Source organism: Rhinoraja longicauda, chromosome 21, assembly GCF_053455715.1.
Source record: "Rhinoraja longicauda isolate Sanriku21f chromosome 21, sRhiLon1.1, whole genome shotgun sequence".
In the NCBI taxonomy this organism is placed as follows: Eukaryota; Metazoa; Chordata; class Chondrichthyes; order Rajiformes; family Arhynchobatidae; genus Rhinoraja; species Rhinoraja longicauda.
The window spans coordinates 4,938,745-4,962,296 of NC_135973.1; the positions used below are offsets into that span (position 1 = coordinate 4,938,745).

General features: G+C 44.5%; 1 protein-coding gene across 1 annotated transcript; it reads right to left on the reverse strand.

Annotated features, from left to right (window-relative positions):
* Nucleotides 1–2,842: 2,842 nt before the first annotated feature.
* Nucleotides 2,843–17,208, reverse strand: LOC144603866 (importin subunit alpha-5-like). Its single transcript, XM_078417638.1, has 10 exons — nucleotides 17,140–17,208; nucleotides 14,527–14,664; nucleotides 13,370–13,455; nucleotides 11,893–12,161; nucleotides 11,711–11,793; nucleotides 10,412–10,675; nucleotides 6,980–7,213; nucleotides 6,213–6,395; nucleotides 4,149–4,298; nucleotides 2,843–2,932 (listed from the first exon to the last, which is right to left on the reverse strand). The coding sequence occupies exons 1-10, from the start codon at nucleotides 17,206–17,208 to the stop codon at nucleotides 2,843–2,845; spliced, it is 1,566 nt and encodes a 521-aa protein (XP_078273764.1).
* Between the last annotated feature and the right edge of the window lie 6,344 nt (nucleotides 17,209–23,552).

The following is a 23,552-nucleotide window of genomic DNA, read 5'->3' on the forward strand; positions in this document are numbered from 1 at the left end:
ACTGAGGTGCAGTTAAAATTAAAATTCTCTGCCACAGAAGGCAGTGGAGGCCAAATCACTGAATGTTTTCAAGAGAGATAGATTTAGCTGTTAGGGCTAAAGGAATCAAGGGATATGGGGATAAAGCAGGAATGGGGTACTGCTATTAGATGATCAACCATGATCATATTGAATGGCTGTGCTGGCTCAAAGGGCCGAATGGCCTACTCCTGCACCTATTTTTCGATGTTTTTCGATGTTTTCGAAGCAGCATTTCTGAGACTGCGGTGCAAAATAGGTGATTGGTTCAGGAGTCTGAGAGCAGGGGGAAGAAGCCTTTCTTAAGTGTAAATTTCCTTGCATTCAAGTTCCTGTAACTTCTCTCAGAAGATGGAAAGAGAAAAAGGAATTGGCAGGTTGTCAGGTATCCTCAACGATACTTCCAGCCTTCTCGATGCAACACACCATGACGATGGACTGGATGGAAGGAAGCGCCAATCCTGTGATGGACAGGGCTGTGTTCACTGCTCTCTGCAGGTTCAGTCGGTCATGCACAGAGGAATCACCACACCAATCTGAAATACATCCCATGGCGCACCTGTAGAAGTTTGAGAGAATCCTTAGACATGGTGAATCTTCAGACCCAAGAATGTAAATACACTAATGTGTAAGAAGGAACTGCAGATGTTGGTTTATACAGAAGATAGACACAAAAAGCTGGAGTAACTCAGCAGGACAGGGAGTAACCCTGGAGAGAAGGGTCTCGACCCGAAACATCACCCATTCCTTTTCCCCAGAGATGCTGCCTGTCATGCTGAGTTACTCTAGCATTTTGTGTCCATCATACACTAATAACATAACAACACTTTATTGTCACTCGGCTTTTTACACCGAACGAAATTTCAGCAGTCACACAAAACACAGCAAAAAAAGAAAAGAACACAGGACACCCGACCCCAACACAAACATCCATCACAGTGACTCCAAACACCCCCTCACTGTGATGGAGGCAACAAAACTTCCCCTCTCTTCCCCCCGCACCCACGGACAGGCAGCTCGACCCCTACCGAGGCAAACGACACGCACAGCCCCCGCAAGGGGATGGAAGGCCCCGCGGCCGAGCCGCCCCGGGCACCGAAACGTCCCGCGGCCGCACCGGGCGATGTTAAGTCCAGCGGCCGAGCCGCACCGGGCACTGAAATGCTCTCTTGATCACTGGATTAATGTCGTCTTCTTTCGTGTCCATCATCCATGTTTCAAATGTTACATCACTGTCATCGTCCGTCCCGAGAAGGGCACAAGCTTCTGGTGACGTGGACACTTCTGCTACGGGGCCACTGGATTAATGTGAAAGGATACGGTTTTGGTGCCAGTGATCTGGATGCCACAGAATCTGAAGCCGTCCATCATCTCCACAGCAACTCCGTTGATAAGGGTAGGGTTGTATTCACTGCCTCTCCCCCACCCCACCCACTTATTTTGGTCAACAACCAACTCTTTCATCTTGTAAGAGTATTATCAGTAGGAAAAAATAAAGAATGCGTGGAATTAAAGATCTGTTTCATCTTCACCACAAAATACAAAAAATGAGAAATATTTAGAATCAAGGCACATTTCAAAATTTGAAACAGACAGAAAATAAAAAAGGCTCTGTGATAAGCTTGTCAGGAATGTTTGAGTTGCTCAGTGACCTCTGTTGAACAAATGCGTAGACAACACATCACAATAGCATGCCTTTGATGCTTTTGTTTTGAGGTCTCCCAGTAATTTAATTCATATTCTCAGCAAAAAATATATTGTGAGAAATACAATGAGCAAAATATCTACAATGAGGCAGGGCGGCACAGCAGTAGAGTTGCTGCCTCACAGCGCCGGAGATCACAAATTCACAATTGCCCCAATCAGTAGTGTGCACACAACAGCCCATCGAATCCAAATGCAAAATATGGCAGAAAGAGGTAAAAAGATGTCATGCATTGGTGAAAGATTTAGAATTCTGTTGCTGAAGCAGAGCTGTGCCTGTATCTCTCCCAGTCTGAAGGGTCTCGACCCAAAATGGCACTCGTTCCTTCTCTGAAGACATGCTGCCTGCCTGCCCTGCTGAGTTACACCAGCTTTTTATGTCTATCTTGTGCCTGTAGACTGTTGCTCTAGGCCACATTTACTGGAGCATTCTGACTTTGGGGAGCATATTAGGATTATGCTTCTTGCATTCAGCATTACGCCAACTTTTTGGTGGCCACACCCTCTTGGGGCTTGAAGTTTGCGGATGGTGGAACGTAGACGAGGACTGAAGAGTTGTAAATTATGGCTTCAATAATCAAAAGGCATTGGTCACCCATCCCCCCCCGAAAGACTTGATGCAGTGACCATAATATTGAAGTGGGGAGGGGGGGCTGGGGTAAAAAGTAAAAGTCAGGCAGCATCTCTGGAGAACATGGGTGATATTTTACATTGGCCTTCATCCATCTGCCTCTCAAACACTTTTCCTCGTTGCTCATTTTCACCTATTACTTGCCACATTTGGTCCTGCCCCTCTCTTCTAGCTTTCTTCCACCCCCTGCCCACCCTCTCAGTCTGAAGGGCTGCAACCAAAAACATTACCTCCATTCTCCAGAGATGCTGCCTGACGCATTGAATTACTCAAGCATTGTTTCCACATGTTAGTCCAAGTTGCAGCAAGATTTGGGCTACCAGATGGAAGATCGATAAATTCAGCTACCACCTTGTTTGGCACACCTATTGGAAGTTTACTATTTTACTCAGACCTTTAAAACAACAAAGCCAACTGAATTTTTTTTTTCTGCAAAAGAGTTTATTGGTGAAAGTACAAGTTATTGCACCAACTGCTTTGCTGCACATTTTAAAGTTGGAATCTATTGTTGAGAACATCGACTTTGTACTGCATTCCTTCATTTCTGTCTTCTGGCTCCACATCTGGAACTTGGTGCTCCTAGAGAAAAATCATTCAGGTTTTAATAGTTTGGATTATTTCAGTCTTCAAATTGTCATCTACTAAAAATATGCAGGAAAATTAACTAGTACCTCCCTTATCTCTCTTCCTCACCCTTAATTCCCCCCCCCCCCCCCCCCTCCTAAAAGAAAAAGTACAGCAGACCACTCTGGACAGCAGGGACATTTCACAGCGACATGGCTGAACTGTTCTGCGGGTTGCAGCCTGCAGGAGGAAGGCACTGAGCCCATCCCCATGCTCATTGGACCCAGTTGACCGCCAGCCTGGAAGGGGAACCTGCTGTGCTCGTTCCCTGAAGACCAGGAAGAGGGAGCCAGCAACGACAGGCGTGATGTGCGAGGAGCAAGGCTGGTAGGAGAGGATGGTGTACTGGGGTCTGGCCGATAGCACCCTCTGGGCACTTTAGCCCACGCCAACCATCCATCACCCGTTCACACAAGCTCTATGTCATCCGACTTTCTCATACACTCACACACGAGGGACAATTTACATACAAACGCTTGGGATATGGGAGGAAACCTATGCAGTTGGATTTAGCTCTTAGGGCTAAAGGAATTAAGGGATACGGGGGGAAAAGCAGGAACGGGGTACTGATGATCAGCCATGATTATATTGAATGGTGGTGCTGGCTCAAAGGGCCAAATGGCCTACTCCTGCATCTAGTTTTCTATGTTTCTATGTTTTACAGGAAAAATGAACAAACTCCACACAGACAGAACCAGAGGAAATGATTGAACCCAGGTCTCTGGCGCTGCAAGGCAGCAGCTACCAGCTGTGCCACTTAATGCAAATAAACTGTTACATTCTAGACTTTAGTTCAGTTATTACATTATGTTAGTGACCACACCATTAACATTAAACTCCTAGAAGATAAATTATTCAAGTACAAGAGTTTGGTTTATGACAGTCTTCAAGTTAGATCCTATAGATAAAAAATAAGTGTAGTTTAATTTTGAATTGATATGTATCAGCATATTTTAGTTGAAATAAAAGCACAGCAAAGGACTTACAAAAGTAATGCTCATTTACTTTTTGGCAAACAAATCAAAATAGTCATTCCTTCCCCTTATCAGTAGCAGGATCAAAGGATAGCCATGAATCCAAATATTCCTCATTTCACAGTAACAGAAGCCAGCGTAGATTTGAAAAGAAAAAGCATTAGGTAGCAGTGGCAAGGTCACCCGTGAGTGCTCACCTCATCATAGAAATACTTCTCAATTAGCTTTAACGAGGTTTGATACACCATGCTATTTGAATGGAACTGAAGAGCCTCTATTTTCTCCAAGCCATTAAATTCCTCTATTATTAAACATAGTTTATCTGTTTCGCCCAACTGCTCAGCAGCCTGTAACACAAAGATACAATTAGTTAATGGCTTTTTTAGTATATGGTTGCTGCTCATCGCAGGCCCTGCTTGTCACACCAAGATTCCCTTCTCTTTTGGCTGATTCAGTGGCAGGTTCTGTAAAATGGCAAGACTACACATAGAAACAGAGAAAATAGGTGCAGGAGGAGGCCATTTGGCCCTTCAAGCCGGCACCACCATTCATTGTAATCATGGCTGATCATCCACAATCAGTAACCTGTGCCTGCCTTCTCCCCATATCCCTTGATTCCGCTAGCCCCTAGAGCTCTATCTAACTTTTTAAAATTCATCCAGTGAATTGGCCTCCACTGCCTTCTGTGGCAGAGAACTCCACAAATTCACAACTCTCTGGGTGAAAAAGTTTATTCTCACCTCAGTTTTAAATGGCCTCCCATTTATTCTAAGACTGTGGCCCCTGGTTTTGGACTCTCCAACATTGGGAATATTGCATCTAGCTTGTCCAGTCCTTTTATATGATTTTATAAGATACTAGACCAAGTCGGCCCAAACCTCTCCAAGATGTTTCTAAGAAATCTACTGACATACACCAGGAAAGAGGGGTAGAGCACATTACAGAGAAGACTAACAAGCAGAGTCTTCACATTCTTCAAAGAATCCCTATATGAAGGAGTTACGATTGAAGTCTGATACAATAAACCGAAATGCAAGTTTTAATACAATCCCCAAAATTGAAAGAAATCTGAAACTGTAGAATGGAAGTGCCGGTTGACCATAGAGCTGATTATACTTGGAGGTAATTAGTCCCACATCATTAATGTTCCCTTTACTTTTACTGTCCCTCTTCACAGTAATCTTCTATCTCCAAAACACTCTTCACAAGCTCCAACCAAAGCCTTTGGTCATCCAATAATGGGCAAGTTTCATAAAGCTCGAGTTGGTCCTAAACAGGTTGATGCCAAGCATGGGTTCCATGGACTAGAACCACTGGCTGGGCAGAGCAAGACCATCCAAACGGTGGGGAATAAGCGCTGGACAGATTGGCACATGTGGGAGTGCACACTGAGCCTGTAGACTGGGGATGAATGGAACGTTCTGAAGCTTTATCACCAGAGGCTTCAGCGAAGTGGCCGAGTGGAAAGACGCTGCCCGAACAGCTGGGCTCAAGTTCAGCAGCAGGAGGCGCTGCCAGGTCACAAAGGCAGACAGGCGAGTAGAGGGGTGTCGCATCCAAGAAATGAGATGGCGAGAGGTCTGCAGCAGCTGGAGATCTTGCCTGGATCGGGCACCGTTCACAAGAACTAGAGCCAGCATCCTTGTGAAGCCATGACATTGCTATGCCAACTGGCAAATCTCACACTAATCTTTACCTACGCCTTTGTCTGTGCAGGAAGAAACTGCAGATGCTGGCTTACATTGAAAATAGACAAAATGCTGGAGTAACTCAACAGTTCTGGCAGCATTTGTGGAGAAAAGGAATGGGTGACATTTTGGGTCAAGACCCTTCTTCAGACAGAGTCGGGGAGAGTAAGTCTAGAGATACAGAAGGGAAAAGTTCCGTTTATTTCCCCATGTGTGCCAAGTCCTCAACTCAACACAAAATCTGCTGGGGGGTAAAAACTGCCCATAACCCAATCCTTCATTGCCCAGATCACTGCCGTAGCCTCTGGTATTCTTCCCTTTGGACAACTCGATGGCTTTCTACAAGTAGTAGGGAGATTATCTACAATGAGTTTGCAACATCCTCTGTCTATTCATTCCGTAAAGAACATTGTTGCAGAATCCTCCACAACTGCGACATTGGGAGATACTTTTCTCCAGTAAAAGGACAAAGTCTTCATTCACGAAGTCAGCCATGAACTTTAGCCTCCACCAGATTTTTTTTTTTTTTTAGTCACAACCCTTGTTACTTTAAAGAAAAAAACATTTGCTTACAAGAAAGATATTTCCCAGAGCATCCAGGATCACAAGGATCATTTTGGCATCTTTGATGTCGAGTAGATTAATGAGGGGCTGCAGCACTCCGCACTGTACAAGGTGCACAACCTGTTCAACCATACCACCATTAGTGTAATTGGTAATAGCCCAAACTGCTTCCTTCTGAGCTTTAAAATCGCCCTGCAAGATAAGTGGGGGGAAAAAAATAAATTACTATTAGCTCAAAGGAATGTTTTATCAACAAACATAAGGCCTCAGTTAAAACACAATTGCATTACAGTCACTCAATGTACTGGACCATAACCTTCAATAGTAATATTCTATTAGTGCCAGCAATGCTCATGTCCATGTTTAAATGTGATTGCAATGGTCACGTTTGTAACGGCTTGGTGGGATTTTACTGGTTAAATGCCACCCTAAATGAGTGGTGCAAAAACCTTCTGGTGCTTGCCAATGCTGCTAGGTAATAGGTACAATGTTTTTAACCACAGATCAAACAATAAATAGTAGGCAGACAAAACGCTGGAGTAACTCAGCAGGACAGGCAGCAACTCTGGAGAGAAGTAATGGGTGATGTTTTGGGTCGAGACCCTTCATTCCTTCTCTCCAGAAATGCTGCCTGACCCACTGAGTTGCTTGAGCATTTTGTGTACATCTTCAGTGTAAACCAACATCTGCAGTTCCTTCCGACACATGCACTCAAATAATTCTCATTTAACAAATAGTCATCAATTCTGTGAACGACTCACAACTGAAGTACCTACTTTTATCAGCAGCTCAATAAGAGGAGCTATAATTCCACAAGTAATCAACTGTTGAATCTGCATTGGATGTCCTGCAGCAATGTTGGAAATGGCCCAGGCTGCTTCCTTCTGTACGGAGATCTTGGGATGTTTCAGGAGCTTTGGCAGAACAGAAAGAACCCCAGCTTCGAGGACAGCCTCTGTTTGACTGTCAGTCCCACTCACAACGTTGCCAACAGCACGGAGGGCAGGGGTCTGAAATACATCGCAAACCCAAGACACTTGTGAGAAAGTGGACCAAACTGAAATGCCCAGCAACTCATAATAAAACTATGGTTCAATAACTGATGTTTAATTTGACATATTCCCAAGATGGAGCATCCATGGCTACAGATGCTGCCGCACTCTGGAAAGTCTAGCTACAAATACAAACGTCACATTTAAGGACCGGGAACCTGCGTGAAGACTTGGTCAGTGGGATTGGAAACCAGTTCATTGGATTGTGGACCTGCCCGAAGTCTCGGATAAGGTAGGTCGCCTTCCAGGTAGGCTACAGGAGGCATCCCCGGGACTCAAAGATGGCTGGGGAAGGAGAGGAGAGTGAAGTTGTTTCATAGACATAGAAACATAGAAAATAGGTGCAGGAGTAGGCCGTTCGGCCCTTCGAGCCTGCACCGCCATTCAATATGATCATGGCTGATCATCCAACTCAGTATTCTGTACCTGCCTTCTCTCCATACCCCCTGATCCCTTTAGCCACAAGGGCCACATCTAACTCCCTCTTAAATATAGCCAATGAACTGTGGCAGAGAATTCCACAGATTCACCACTCTGTGTGAAAAAAACCTTTCTCATCTCGTTCCTAAAAGACTTCCCCCCCTTATCCTTAAACTGTGACCCCTTGTTCTGGACTTCCCCAACATCGGGCACAATCTTCCTGCATCTAGCCTGTCTAACCCCTTAAGAATTTTGTAAGTTTCTATAAGATCCCCTCTCAATCTTCTAAATTCCAGCGAGTACAAGCCGAGTCTATCCAGTCTTTCTTCATATGAAAGTCCTGCCATCCCAGGAATCAATCTGGTGAACCTTCTCTGTACTCCCTCTATGGCAAGAATGTCTTTCCTCAGATTAGGAGACCAAAACTGTAGGCAATACTCCAGGTGTGGTCTCACCAATGCCCTTTACAACTGCAGCAGAACCTCCCTGCTCCTAAACTCAAATCCCAAGTTTCATGGGAACTGTTCCAGTACATAGAGCTCGCGGGTTGACCGGACTTTGAATAATGGCGGTGCCTGCACGTGTAATATATGCAAAGGGAATTTCACCATGCAGTTGCAAATAAACCATTATTGAACTATTGCTAAATTTTGAAAACCTAATAAGGACCCGATGAGCTGCAGGTGAAACAGAAGCCAATCTCCCTCCTCAAAGCACCTGTGAAGTAAATGTCAGGCAACATGTAGCTGCTGTACACATCCTGCAGAAGATCTCTTCATTCTCCACACCAATAAAGACTTGCACATACTCAATATCCTCAAATCCGATCAAGCTGCAAAGCTAGATCCAATCTCCCTTTTGACAAAATAGCAATTTCATTTGGCACACCGTGCATGACAAAAAAACCAAGAATTTTAAAATCTTATCTTATTTTCTCTGCTCTAGTTTAGTCGTGGGTCCAATCAGCGAAACGTCGATGAAAGTAGGTGCCCACTTGATAACCCCAATGACCTGTCTGCCTAGCCTTCCTCAACATCGGAGGAGCATAGGTGAGTGCATAAGCCTCCCATCACCACCGGGAGCAAGTTGACATTTGGCACTTTGGATTTCTAACATCTTGTCCTGTGTATTTGGAAACATTGTCATGTGGAAAGAGACACAGTGACAAGCCTTTTTGCACGCTATCCAGTCAGTGGAAAGGCAATACACGATTACAATCAAGCTGTCCACAGTGTAGAGATAAGGGATAAAGGGAATAACGACTATAAAGACAAGTAAAGTCTATGTTTCCCACATCTCAAATACCCCAAAAGATTAATAATACTCATCTGGGAATTTATTCAATGAATAACTTTGAGCTGTTTCTCCCAGAGGATAGTGGGTATGTCGAGCGAGCTGCCAGAGCAGGTGACTTGGACAGTTACATGGTTAGGCAAGGTTTAGTGGGATATGAGCAGCATTGGATTAGCTTAGCTGGGGCATCATGGTCAGCATGGAGGAGCTGGGTTGAAGGGCCTGTTTCCGTGCTGAACGCCTCGAGACAAAACAATCCATTGTGTCATGAATAAGCATCTCCACCACAAGCAGATTTTCCAGCATTGTTTTGTGAAAGCTGATCACACAACAGTCTGCCATTTTCTTCTCGTCTTTCCTTGTAATGTAATTATGGCAATAATGAAAACAAAATACTCAACGTGCAGTTAACTGACAAGTGCTCACAATTACCAATTCAACACAAAATTGCTTTTTGTCATCGGCGGGATTCTGACGTCCCAGTTGATTAATTAAAATGGGCAAATTCGGAGACCGTGCGAAATCAAGTAGAAGCAAATATTAATTTCTAGGCCACACAGCCACCTTTGAAAGATTCCTTACCCCATAAGTTTAGCAGAGCATGATGTTTTCTTTGAATAAATTTACACAACTTATTTTGAAGTTTAATTTAACATGACTGGGGATCCATCCAGACTCAGGTGCCCTCTGTGCAGAGTTTGCACGTTCTCCGTGGCTAAACGGGTTTCCTGAAGTGGTCTGGTTTCCTCCCACATCCCAAAGATCTGGATTAATTGGAGTCTAAATTGTCCCCAGCATGTAGGGAGCGGATGTGAAAGTGAGATAACCTAGAAATACACTGGTGTGCCTGCGCTGCCCTAGCAGCTGCGGCTTGCCTGCAGTCCGTTTATCTTTTGTGTTTTTTGTCTTAATTGTAGTGTTTAGATGTGATGTAGTGTTTTTTGTGGTTGCGAGTTATGTGTGGTTTCTTCGGCCGCGGGCCGTGTGGCTTTCGGAAGCTCGCAGGCCCTGCCCTGGGTGGGGGCTGACATCGGGAGCTCCGGCAGCAGCAGCGTCTTTGCCCACCTTGAATCGCGGGGCTTGGGTCGAACCGCTGAGGACCTTTCACCGTCCGGCGCGGCCTGCAGAAATAGGCCGCGGGATATTCTCTGCCCGGCGGGGGCTTCAATGTCGGGAGCCATGACCGCCCCCACGTGGCAACGTCAACAGCCTGACCGTGGGAGAAGACGGCAGGGGAAGAGAAAAGACATTCTGGCCTTCCATCACAGTGAGGAGGTGGCTGGAGGAGACTCAGTGATGGATGTTTCTTGCTTATTTTTATTGCTTATTTTTATTGGTCTTATTGTTGGACTGTGGGTGATCTTTCATTTCACTGCACATTTATGTGTATGTGACAAATAAAACATGCAAGGAGAAGCAAGGTAGAGCCATCAGGTTACTCACCAACACAGTCAGTTGTGCATTACCCATCAATTGGACAAGTTTTGCCAAAATACCAGTCTGGATCACCACTTCGATGCGCTCGTTCGGGCCATCAGTGAGGTAGGATATTGCCCAACAAGCATCAGAGAGCAGCTCAGAGTCACGATGATGAAGCAACTGAACCAGCGTGGGGAGTATCTGGCGAACTGTCTCGAGCGGCGGATGTGGGTTTTTGTTGCGACATAGGTTTGACAAAGTCCATGTGATATTGCGCAAGAATGCAATCTAAAATTTAAATTTAAAAATTTGATAGGTCAACACTTAGGTAGAGGTGGGTAATTTATTAGGTTTAACAACAAGATCAGATATCAGGGGAATAGTCAATGTACCAACTGTCCAGCCGCAAGCAAATTTACAAAGATATTCTAGTTGCCCCCATTGTCGAGTTAAACATAATCAATTTGCACAAGAAAGGCAACTGGATCAAAATCAATGACAAGGGAGGAGTTGTATTTGCATCAACCAGGTTCTCAACACAGGGAAGACAGGATGCAAGAGGTACCTTTAGTACTTTAAATGTAGCAATGTTTCTCAAGGCATTTCACAGCAACACTTTCAAACAATATTTGACTGAGCTACTTGAGGTCAGATGTTATTCATTTATTTTCTAAGAATCTTGTGAAATCTAAGCAATGGAACAAAAGGAGAAAATTCTAAATAGATCCGTGAAAGCTGAAGGCAGAATATCAGTGAAATAGAGAGGTTCACATTCAAAGAGCCTAAAAAAGCAGGAAAAACCTTTTGTGATCAGAGGAATATTCTCCTGATTGTTATTCATGTCAATGGTACATTGAAATGAATAACAGGGGTGGCAGTGGTAGACTTGCTGCCTTAGAACACCAGAGACCTGGATGCTGTCTGTACGGAGTTAGTACATTCACCCTGTGACCATACAAGTTTTCCAGATGCTCCAGGTTCCTCCCACATTCCAGAGATGTGCAGTTTAGTAGGTTAATTGGCTTCTGTAAAGTGTCCCAAGTGTGTAGGATATGGGCCCATTTCCACACTGTGTCTCTAAACTAACTGTCACATGGACAGTTCATTTTTTTGCATAAAGTTCAGTAAAAATGTTACTATGTATCAGCCCAATTATACTCCAGTACAAGTGCGTAGGAATAGTAGATTACACAAAGACCGTACACAAGAGTTGGCTCAACCCCAGCACCATTGACATCATTTCAAATTGTAACCTCAACAGTACAACAGCAGCCTCCAACAGGATGGTAAACAGAGGAACTACACGTGGCAGTCTACACTTACGGAAAGGTCAGGTTTCACCAGCCCCAGAAGTGCCGGGACAGCAGAACTCTCAATGACAGCATCACGATAAAGAGGACCATCGCCTGGAAGAAATGTTAAAGAGTTACTGCTTCCATCGCTGTGCATCAGCCTGGCTAGAATGTCAATTAAAAGCAGCTGGCTGGAAACAAGCCGTTTTGTACCTGCAATGTTACCCAAAGCCCACACAGCTTGCTCACTGATGTGCACGTGTTGAGAGTCAAGGAGACGAACAAGTGCTGGAATAGCACCTCCTTCCACCACAGCTTTGGTCTGGAGCGATGTACCAGATGAGATGTTAGTGAGTGCCCAGGCAGACTCAAACTGCAGTGATGAATGATCGTCACAACCAAGGAATTCAACAAACTTTTTGACTAGTCCCACTTCAATTATTTCATCTACTGGAGGCTTCCACGCTCGTGACAGAACCTTCCTATAGAGGAAACATTGTACAAAGGATTCAAATCGCTGGATTTTTACTCATCACTAAGTGAATTGACTAAACTGGATGAGGATTGTGTTTTGGCTGCTTTGGGTGGCACCAAACCTCGAGGACAAGCCTTTGGATGGAGCGGCAAAGGTGGTGTACGGTTTGCTTGCCTTGGCAGGTTGGGGCATTGAGTACAAGAATCAAAATCATGCTGCAGCTTTGTAGGACTTTGTCTAGGCTGCAATTGCATTATTTGGGCAGTTCTGGTTGCTTCAACACAGGAAGATGGACAATAGACAATAGGAGCAGGAGTAGGCCACTTGGTCCTTCGAGCCAGCACCACCATTCAATGTGATCATGGCTGTAATCAAGATGGAGGCTTTGGAAAGGGTGCAGAAGAAGTGGTTTACCAGATGGCTGAATTCGAGGGTATTATTTACAAGGAGAAGTTAGACAAACTTAGATTGTTTTCTCTGGTGCGTTAGAGGCCGAGGAGAGACCTGATAGAAGTATAAAGTGATGAGATGCATAGACAGGGTTAGCATTTACAACGTTTTCCCCAGGGTGGAACTGTCACAGAGTGGAGAGTGCTTGGAATGAGCATCCAGGAGCAGTGGTGGAGATATATGATAGGATAATTTAAGAGGCTTTGAGATAGGCACATGGTTATGCAGGGAATGGAAGGATATGGATCTTTTGAGTTAGAGGAAGTTAGCTTATTTTGGCATCATGTTTAGTGCAGACATGGTGGACTGAAGGGCATGTTCCACACTTCCTGTTGTATGATAAAGACAGAAGTGCAAAATGTCACCTTGCATGCAAGGATTCAGAGGTATGGATAATGTAAAGAAATAAAATAACTACAGTACATACGATGTTTGCTTACTTGAATAAAAGTTAGCATTTTTCTTCAGGGGATATGGAAACACTCAAGCAGAGAGAACAATGTACAGAGAAATAACAGAGCAATCATTTTTTGTTCTGATATTTGAAACTTTAATGACTTTCCCTGATTATCGGTTGGTTTGACATAGGCCGATGGGGGTTTGGGAGAAGAAGCAAGACCCAATGAACAGATCTCAATTCAATTGAGAATTCAATACTTTTGTTGATAGTGTCCTAAATTTAATCACTTCACAGACCTACCCTTACAATGGAAATGAGACTTAGGCGGGTCGATTAATATGGTCAGCAGTTTTTCAAGCTCATACCTGGCTTTGTAGGCAGCCTGGAGTTGTTGCAGTGGCTCCTGGCTATTCATTCCCATCACCATCTCTTCTGTCGTCATGTCAGAGTCCTACAGGAGATTGAAGAGTAACGCTTCAGGTTTGACTGAACAAGGTTATCAGGTTAATGTTTGGATAAGGATAATTTAATGGAGTGATTGGTGTTCATTAAATTTAAAAATGGCTAAATTAAAAAAGTGTGCACAACAGTGCCACAGCAGGAGAGCTCCTGCCTCACAGCGCCAGAGACCCATATTAAATCCTGACTATGGGTGCTGCCTGCACGGAGTTTGTACGTTCTCCTGTGAATGCTTGGGCTTTCTCCGGGATCTCTCCTTTACTCACACATTCCAAAGAAGTACTGGTTTGTAGATTAATTGGCTACTGTAAATTGTCCCTCGTGTGTGCAACAGAACTAGTGTATAGGGTGATCACTGATCAGCGTGGACTCGGTGGGCCAAAGGACACATTTCCACACAGCAGCTCCAAACTAAGAACGTAGAAACAATACAAAAACCATGCAGAACAAGTTGATTCAAGTTTTCTATATATGTGGTTAGGCGCAGTTGCTAATTCACTGCGTTCGATCCAAGTCTCGGGTGCATGTGACCATGTGGGCTTCCTCCCACATCCCAAAGACATGCAGGTCTTGGGTTAATTGTAAAATTGCCCCCTTGTGTGTAGAGTGGATGCAAAAGTGGAATAACAGAAATAGTGTGAACAGGTTACCAATGGTTGATCACCTGAACAGGTGATCAATGGGTTGATCACTTGGAGGGCTGAAGGCCTCGTTTCCATTCTGCATCTTTCAAGTCAATCAATTAACAACTTGTATCTAAAAACGGCAGGTCACCAGCTCATTGTGGGGTTGTACCAAAGCAAGACTCCCGAGAATGAAAACTCAAGGTACATGGCACACGTCACGTTGCTGAGAAAGACTGAGCATTTCACCAGAAGCCATACACACCACCCAGCAAGGATTACAAATCACGTTTGGCAAACAATACCGCAAGGAATGTGCCCCGTCCCTTCAAATGTTGAAAAGCAAAGCCAATACAAAATTAAGCAAAGGATAAAATCATAGTTTCAACTTCAGCTGAGTGTTTTGACAAAGACAACAGCCAATGGAACAAAATACATACATTAACTCCCGCCGGTTTCAGCAATGAGTAAATATCGCCATCTGGAAAATTGCCTATATTGCGCCTCTTCAAGATTTGTTCATCTTTTTTAGCTTTTCGTAATTCAACACAATATTCAGCCCTTTGTCTCCTCTGATCCTGTTTTGTGGGTGGGGTGGGAAGAAAAGAAACTAGAGAGTTATCAGAGGAATTAAGAAAGAGTTCTTACAATTCACACAAGGTCATAATCCAAGCACTTGAACCCGTTTGCAACAATTGAAGATATTTCCATCTGTTTAAGTCCCCCAAACTTAGTGAATTTGCACAAAACTATTGGATAAATAAATACAACTCTATGGCACAGTGACGCAGCGGTAGAGTTGATGCCTTACAGTGCCAGACCCAGGTTGGAACCTGACTACGGGTACTGTCTGTAAGTTTTCCCCATGACCACATGGGTTTTCTCCAGATGCTCTGGATCCCTCCCACATCCCAAAGTCGTGCAGGTTTGTAGGTTAACTGGCTTCTGCAAATCATCACTAGTGCGTAGGATAGAAGTAGCGTACGGGTGATCACTGATTGGCAGAGACTTGGTGAGCTGAAGGGCCCGTTTCCGCGTTGTATCCGAGGTCTAAAGAATTACTAAGAGCATATAGTGGAGAAATAGAACGTAGAGTCCAAACATTGCACGTGTACTCAATTTCACCTCTTCATCTGGCTCCTTAGTTCATTAGCCAATATTTGTTTCCTCGTATGCTTTCCTTAAATGCATCATTTCAACTGCTCTGTGGCAGCCAGTATTGCACGCAACATCCTGGCAGAAGGACTACTTTCGGAACGTTTCCTTAAATATTTACTAGTGGTCACGTCTTGTTGGGGCATTCTTGATCTTCAGCACAAATCTTCTGTGTTAAATCCTTTCATAATTCTCAGAAGCTGCACCAAGGTCACTCCTGAGACTCTGCCCAAGTAGTAAGGAAATGTATCTGTGCTTTGCAAGGAAGTACGGACAATATCAATTCTGGCTTGACTTTAATGCACTCTCAACAATGCTTTTTTTGTTACACAGGGCAGTCAAACCCATGCGCTGTACTTTTAAGTTTCATCCAGGATTTGATAAAGTTTTTAAAAAGTCCCCTCTGGAAGTAAACTGAATGTTACAAGCTCATAAGGAGTAGAAATGGGCCATTCGGCCCATCAAGTCTGCTCCACCATTCAATCCTGGCTGATCTATCTCTCCCTCCTCACCCCATTCTCCTGCCTTCTCCCCACAAACCCCGACACCTGTACTGAACACGGCGTGACTTTGGACTGAATCACTATTCAGCCTTTCTGCCTTCTAGAATTAGACTTGTAATTCCATATCCTATTTTTCCACTACCATTACCAAGTGACCACTCTTCCATTAGTTTAGTGCATTATTGTCACGTGTACCCAAGTACAGTGAAAGGTTTTCGCTGCGTGCCAAACAAAGGAAAAAACTAGACATGATTACAATCAGGATATCCACTAAGCTAAAATACGTTCATGAGTTTTAAGAGGAGAATAAGGTCATTCGGCCCATCAGGTCCACTCTGCCATTCAACCATGGCTGATCTATCTTTCCCTCTCAACCCCGTTCTCCTGCCTTTGCCCCCGGCCACCCGTACTAATGAAGAATCTGTCATCCTGTTGAGTATAGGAGCAAAGAGGTCCTTCTACAGTTGTACCGGGCCCTGGTGAGACCGCACCTGGAGTACTGTGTGCAGTTTTGGTCTCCAAATTTGAGGAAGGATATTCTTGCTATTGAGGGCGTGCAGCGTAGGTTCACTAGGTTAATTCCCGGAATGGCAGGACTGTCGTATGTTGAAAGGCTGGAGCAATTAGGCTTGTATACACTGGAATTTAGAAGGATGAGGGGGGGATCTTATTGAAACATATAAGATAATTAGGGGATTGGACACATTAGAGGCAGGAAACATGTTCCCAATGTTGGGGGAGTCCAGAACAAGGGGCCACAGTTTAAGAATAAGGGGTAGGCCATTTAGAACGGAGATGAGGAAGAACTTTTTCAGTCAGAGAGTGGTGAAGGTGTGGAATTCTCTGCCTCAGAAGGCAGTGGAGGCCAGTTCGTTGGATGCTTTCAAGAGAGCTGGATAGAGCTCTTAAGGATAGCGGAGTGAGGGGGTATGGGGAGAAGGCAGGAACGGGGTACTGATTGAGAGTGATCAGCCATGATCGCATTGAATGGCGGTGCTGGCTCGAAGGGCTGAATGGCCTACTCCTGCACCTATTGTCTATTGTCTATCCTCAGCGTTAAAAATATCCATTGACCTTGGCCACCATAGCCTTCTGTCGAAATACATTATGTCATGGAACCATTTATCTGGTTTGAACCATTCATCTTTCCTTTGATCTGATTAACTTATTCCAAGATTGACAACCCCTACCTTCCTTTGAAACCTCTGGAATGATTTGAAGCCGAATTTATGTTTCCAGAGAAAGAGTACAAAGTCCCAAGCGACCAATTATAAATTTCAGTCGCATATATTGAGCACTCCAACCGAACAAGAGGCAGACGATAGGCAGAGAGAATGCAAGTTCAATGCAAGCGATAGCCAAACGAAGAGAAGCGAATCACGCAAAAACAAGTACCTGAATACTTTTGCCATAATTCTTGAATTTTTTCATCCTGTCATGTTCCGATTTGCAGCTGGACGACATCTTCACAGCCGGAGTTTTTACACAGACCACGACAAGGCTTCAAACAATGAGAGCAATAAACTAAAAAAACAAACGACATTTTAGCCAAAGATCACCACTACTGTGACTCAAAGTTAATCCATGTGAGCACAGCCTAGAAACCACAGTGTTCTACATATAACCACTCATCTCTCCTTTGATCTGATTAACTTATTGCAAGATTGCCAAATTCCACCTTCCTTTGAAACTGCTGGAATGATTTGGTGCAGAATTTAAGAAGATAACTGCAGATGCTGGTACAAATCGAAGGTATCACAAAATGCTGGAGTAACTCAGCAGGTCAGACAGCATCTCAGGAGAGAAGGAATGGATGACGTTTCAGGTCGAGACCCTACTTCAGACTGAAGAAGGGTCTCGACCCGAAACGTCACCCATTCCTTCTCTCCTGAGATGCTGCCTGACCTGCTGAGTTACTCCACCATTTTGTGATACTTTGAAACAGAATTTAAGGTTCCCGAGAAAGAGCACAAAGACCCAAACAACCCATCTAATTCAGAATCTGACAACAAAAATATGACATGCAAAAAATACTTCTACACAACTATTCACTACGCACTTCAGGTACTTATTTTCCCCTTTGGATTTTTAAATGGTTAACTAAACAGCCCATTTCAGTGCAATTTAGTAATTTTGCTTCCATGTTATTGCTCATTTTATGTTAGAAAATAATTGCATCCATATGAAATGAGAAACAGTTCAAGAGATTTTGAATGATTAGTCACATTCTATCCCCTCTCCCAATAAACATCAGCAACCCATATAGATTGAATGCAATTATCTTTAAAATACTCAAGCAGGAATATTAATCATCAATTCAGTGGTTTTTAGTACAATCATTTGAAATGCACAGGTTTGCCACAACCCACATTTGCTTTTAAATAAATCATTGTTCCGGCAATAACAGTAACTTTGTCTAGACATTCAGATAGCCAAATATCACAATGGATTTGCAAGAAGATACATTGCCACTTGCAAGGTTAGCACTACAAGGTAGACAGAAGTGCGTTAGAGTCTGATCATTGGTTTGGTTTGGAGCTGGTGCCTTCATAGAGTGCAAGGTGTTCTACACAGTCTGCTTATGTCACGTGAACTTTATGCAAAACCAATTTGAAGCATTCCACTTCAATTCCCTGATGGCATTTTTAAGAATCTTTATTCACTTACTGCATAATCTGCTGGCTACATCATGTGCTTATTCTTCATTGAATTTTGAGTCAACCATTCCTGACAACTTTGGCATGTGGATTTCGGGAGGGGGGGGGGGGGTGGGTAGGAGGAAAGAGGTGGAAGAGTGCAAAACAGGGTTGGGAATTAAGATTTTACTTTGAACTCGAAGGCTAAACGAGGGAAACCCATCTGATTGATGAAAGGGTGGCGGGTGCCTGGAACAGGGACACGAGAGGAGCAATTACTGGACAGGCACATGGATATGCAAGGAATGGAGGGATATTGTGGATCATGTGCACGCAATGAGATTGTTTATCTTGACCACATGGTCTCGATCGGCATTGTTCCTATCCTATACCACGGCTCAAGAACCGAACTGAGCATGGGATTGTTAAAGCAAAATAATTGGAGTCAGACATAAAGTGAAATTTGGAGTGCACTGCCAGGGGTAGTGGAAGCAAATTCAATGTCGGTACTTGCAGGGAGCAAGTTATGCATGAAAGCAGTTGTAAGAAGAATTACTGGGCAGGACGGGGTTAGGAATGGCTTAATGGTTCTTGTGTGGGCGTTGTCCCAAGGTGAGAGCGAGCAACGCGACAGCTTAATTGATTCAATAAATGCACAATTATCACTTTCGCTATCGATTTTATAAAAAAAACAATGTGCAAAACATCTCTCGGTGCTTTTAAAAAAAACAACCTTCTCACCCATACAAGAGTTAGAAACAAAAAGACTGAATACAAATCTAGATTGTACTCAATCTTTCCCCAAACGCCAGTAAAACAATCTTGTTCGCCGATAGCTGGATGAAAATATTTATAGCAATTGGAGCTTTTAGCAAAATAATTCGAGGTCGCAAATTAGAGAACATAAAACCCATTCAAACAAATACTCGAGAATTGTGGCATTAATTCCTCCCCCCTCCAGTTAGTAAACCGGATTCACCCTTCGTTGACAAACTCCTATAGAAAAAAAAAATCCATTGCGCACGAGTTTAAAAATACACATGAGCAGTCAGCCCATTAAGCGTTTTCAAAATCGATTTAATCTAATTAATCAATTCTCCCCACAGACCATGAAGGGTTTTCTGGCGTCAAGGTCCCTCATCAACCTATTTAAAGATTTGATGGCTGTGTGATATCCAATTATGCATTCAATTTGAAGGCATTAATACAACTTGGATATTGTTTTTAGCCTGGATACCAAATTCGCGACATCGAGTAAACAACGTCTTCAAAAACCTCATCGTAATGAACTCGATATATTCTGATACTTTAATCTCACAATAAATTTACCACGAAAGAACAACAACCAGGATCCAACCCAAGAAGCGTTAGAAAATTAACGTTGCTTTTAATCTACACGAAACCCATTTGTTATCGTTTGTTACCAGATTAATCAAGTCACCGAATTTTTAACTGAAACACATCAAATTATTTTACGGGATAACTATTGTCATGGAAAGTTTTAATACTAACGTAATCCATGTTAACAAAGGTGCAGCTTGATTTTAGGAAGGACCCGATTAAAAAAATAAATTATGGGGCAATTTGATACTAGGTAGATTTTAAATGGTAAGAAGACTGGTCTTGAACAGGAACACCAATAATTCAGTTACAATTACTTTGTCTTTGGTTAAAACGAAAAAAAGAGTTTACAATCTCGGTTAGAAACAAATTTCTTACTAAACAAAATTGTTACAACATCCTCTGCCTGCCTAACGAGAACACTGCAAGAAACGGGAAACGGAGGGGACTGGAGGTGTTGCAAATCCTGAGCAAAGCCCTGAGCTGGAGGAACTCAGCGGCAGGTGCCCTCCACAGATGCTGACTGACCCGCTGACTAACTCCTCCAGCCACAGCACTCCATCTTAAACCAGCAACACCACGGGCACCAATGATACAGAGAACACACAAAAGGAATAACTGAACAGGAATAATTGCAGGCGTCGCGAAAGTTGGATTCGGTGCCACATCCAAAATGGTGAAGGACTAGAGGTTGGGTTTATTTATTTAACAAGATTTGAACATTAGAGCAACGAGATTAAAGATTAGTAAAACATTATGAGGTTCAGACCTTCAAAAGGGGTTAATAATTTGTCGACTTATGGGCAAAAATAAGATAGGCGTTTTGCACCCGTTAGCAAAGAAACGTTTCACAAAAACGACAGGTAATGGTCCCTAATATCTATGACGAATAAATGAACTCAAATCTCCCTGCGCCTTCACTCACCGCCACGTTACTTTGCTGTGAATATCAACAGGAGTGGGTGCAGAAGTCGCGGCGGCGTTTAAATTTCCCGGCCTTTGCTCGTCTCTCTCCACCTCTACACCGGTTGGGTGACCCGCGGTGGGCTCCGCCCAGGGGCCATGAGCATGTTGACCCGACCTCTCCTGTCAGTAACCACTGATTCCAACGAGAAAGACACAACAAGCTGGAGTATCTCAGTTAGCATCTCTGGAGAGAAGGAATGGGTGACTTTTCATTTTCCGGTCGAGACCCTTCTTCAGATTATAATGATATGTTCATTCTTACTTTTCAACAACAACAGTTCAACAGAGCTTTATTTGTCATTCGGTACCAAGGTACCGAACGAAACTACATAGCAGTCACACACAAAAAAGAACACAAGACACATGACCCCAACACAAACGTCCATCACAGTGACTCCAAACACCCCCTCACTGTGATGGAGGCAACAAAACTTCCACTCTCTTCCCCACGCCCACGGACAGACAGCTCGTCCCCGACCGACCCGCACAGTCCCCGCGGCCGAGTCGCACCGGGCGCTGAAACGTCTCGCGGCCGAACCGGGCGATGGAAGGCCCCGCGACCGGCCGTGCGCAGCTAAGTCCCGCGGCCGAGCCGCGCCGGGCGATGTTAGGCCCCGCGGCCGAGCCGCACCGGGCGATGTTAGGCCCCGCAGCCGAGCCGCACCGGGCGATGTTAGGCCCCGCGGCCGAGCCGCACCGGGCGATGGAAGGCCCCGCGGCCAAGCAGCACCGGGCGATGTTAAGTCCAGCGGCCGAGCCGCACCAGCGATGAAAAGTCCCGTGGCCGAGCCGCGCCAGGCGATGTTAGGCCCCGCGGCCGAGCCGCACCGGGCACTGTTAAGACCAGCGGCCGAGCCGCACCAGCGATGTTAGGCCCCGCGGCCGAACTGCACCGGGCACTGTTAAGTCCAGCGACCGAGCCGCGCCGGGCGATGTTAAGTTAAGTCCAGCGGCCGAGCCGCACCAGCGATGTTAGGCCCCGCGGCTGAGCCGCACCGGGCGATGGAAGGCCCCGCTCTAGTGTTATATGACTCTGTGGTATTTATTCACAAAATGCTGGAGTAACTCAGCAGGTCAGGCAGCATCTCAGGAGAGAAGGAATGGGTGACGTTTCGGGTCGAGACCCTTCTTCAGACTGAAGACACACAGAGTAATTCAGCAGGTCAGGCAGCATCTTTGGAGAACATGGATAGTTTTGGGTTGGGACCCTTCTTCAGACTGAAGAAGGGTCTCGACCCGAAACGTCACCCATTACTTTGCTCCTGAGATGCTGCCTGACCTGCTGAGTTACTCCAGCATTTTGTGAGTAAATACCTTCGATTTGCACCAGCATCTGCAGTTATTTTCTGGTGCACAATATGACAATAATAATGAACCTACATCTGAATGGGCTGCATAAAATCCGAAGTGCAGTATTCCTTTCACAATTTCATAAATTCAGAACTTCTAGGAGCAGAATAAGGCCATTCGGCCCATCGGGTCTCCTCCACCATTCAATCATGGGAGATCTATCTTTCCCTTTCATCGCCATTCTCCGGCCTTTGCCTCATAACTCCTGACACCCCGACTAATAAAATCATCTGTCAACCTCCACCTTAAAAATTTCAATTGACTTGTCTGTCTCTCGTATTGCTAGATTTTTCAAAAAATTAAACAGAGCAATATAAAAATTAAAAGAAATAGCTACGATTACAATTAAAAGTACAATATTTATACAATTAATAGGAATATACTTTTCTTTAGAGGCTTTGAGGGATGTGGGCCAAACGCAGGCAGGTGGGTTTAGTGTAGATAGGCCAATAAACTTATTCATTCATTCATTCATTCATTCATTCATTCATTCATTCATTCATCTTGGTTGGCATAGGCAAGTTGGGCCGAATGGCCTGTTTCTTGGCTGTATGACTCTTTGACTTTACTCTTAGCCTGGCCAAGCTAGAGAAGAAATTGTTAACACACAGGTAGTTCAGAAGGTATTGATGCAAGGAACCGCAGATGCTCGTTTACAACAAGAAACACACACAGAGTAATTCAGCAGGTCAGGCAGCATCTTTGGAGAACATGGATAGTTTTGGGTTAGGACCCTTTTTCAGACGCAATAAGAAGGGTTACAACACAGAACGTCACCAATCCATGTTCCCCAGAGATGTTGCTTGTCCCGCTCAGTTAATCCAGCACTGTGTGTCCTTTGTGGTGCAGAGGGTAAGATTCTTAATAATGCATTACATTTATATAGCGCTTTTCAAACACTCAAAGACGCTTTACAGGGATTACTAGAACATAGAGAAGAAAATAAATAGATAAATAAGTAAATGAACAGAAAAAGGAGACAGAAGGTGAGGTGACGGTCAGTGGTTGAAGGCAGTGCTGAACAGGTGAGACTTCAGTGTTGTTTTGAATGTGGTGAGTGAGGAGGAGTCTCTGACGGTTTGGGGTAGTGAGTTCCAGAGGGTGGGAGCAGCGATGGAGAAAGCCCTGTCCCCCCAGGATCTGAGTTTGGTCCGGATGGGGGGGACAGGAGGTTGGCAGCAGCAGAGCGGAGGGTGGAGGTGGGAGTGTGTCTGTGGAGGAGGTCAGTCAGGTAGGATGGGGCCAGGTTATGGAGGGCTTTGTAGGTCATGAGGAGGATTTTGTACTGGATTCTCTGGGGGATGGGGAGCCAGTGGAGCTTGTAAAGGACAGGGGTGATATGGTCACGGATTGGGGAGTGGGTGAGTAGACGGGCAGCGGAGTTTTGAATGTATTGAAGTTTACTGATGATTTTTGAGGGTGAGCCATAGAGGAGGCTGTTGCAGTAGTCCAGACGGGAGGTGATGAAGGCGTGGATGAGGGTTTCTGCAGCTGTGGAGGAGAGGGATGGACGGA

Bases quoted from the DNA above. Each gene is read 5' to 3' on its own strand.
- LOC144603866 (XM_078417638.1), bottom strand. From the start codon at position 17,208: ATGTCGTCCAGCTGCAAATCGGAACATGACAGGATGAAAAAATTCAAG. The intron at 13,456-14,526 runs GTATGTATTTTG...AATCTCCTGTAG, and splicing joins TGAAACCGGCGGGAGTTAAT to GACTCTGACATGACGACAGA. The intron at 11,794-11,892 runs GTACAAAACGGC...CATTTCTTCCAG, and splicing joins GGCTTTGGGTAACATTGCAG to GCGATGGTCCTCTTTATCGT.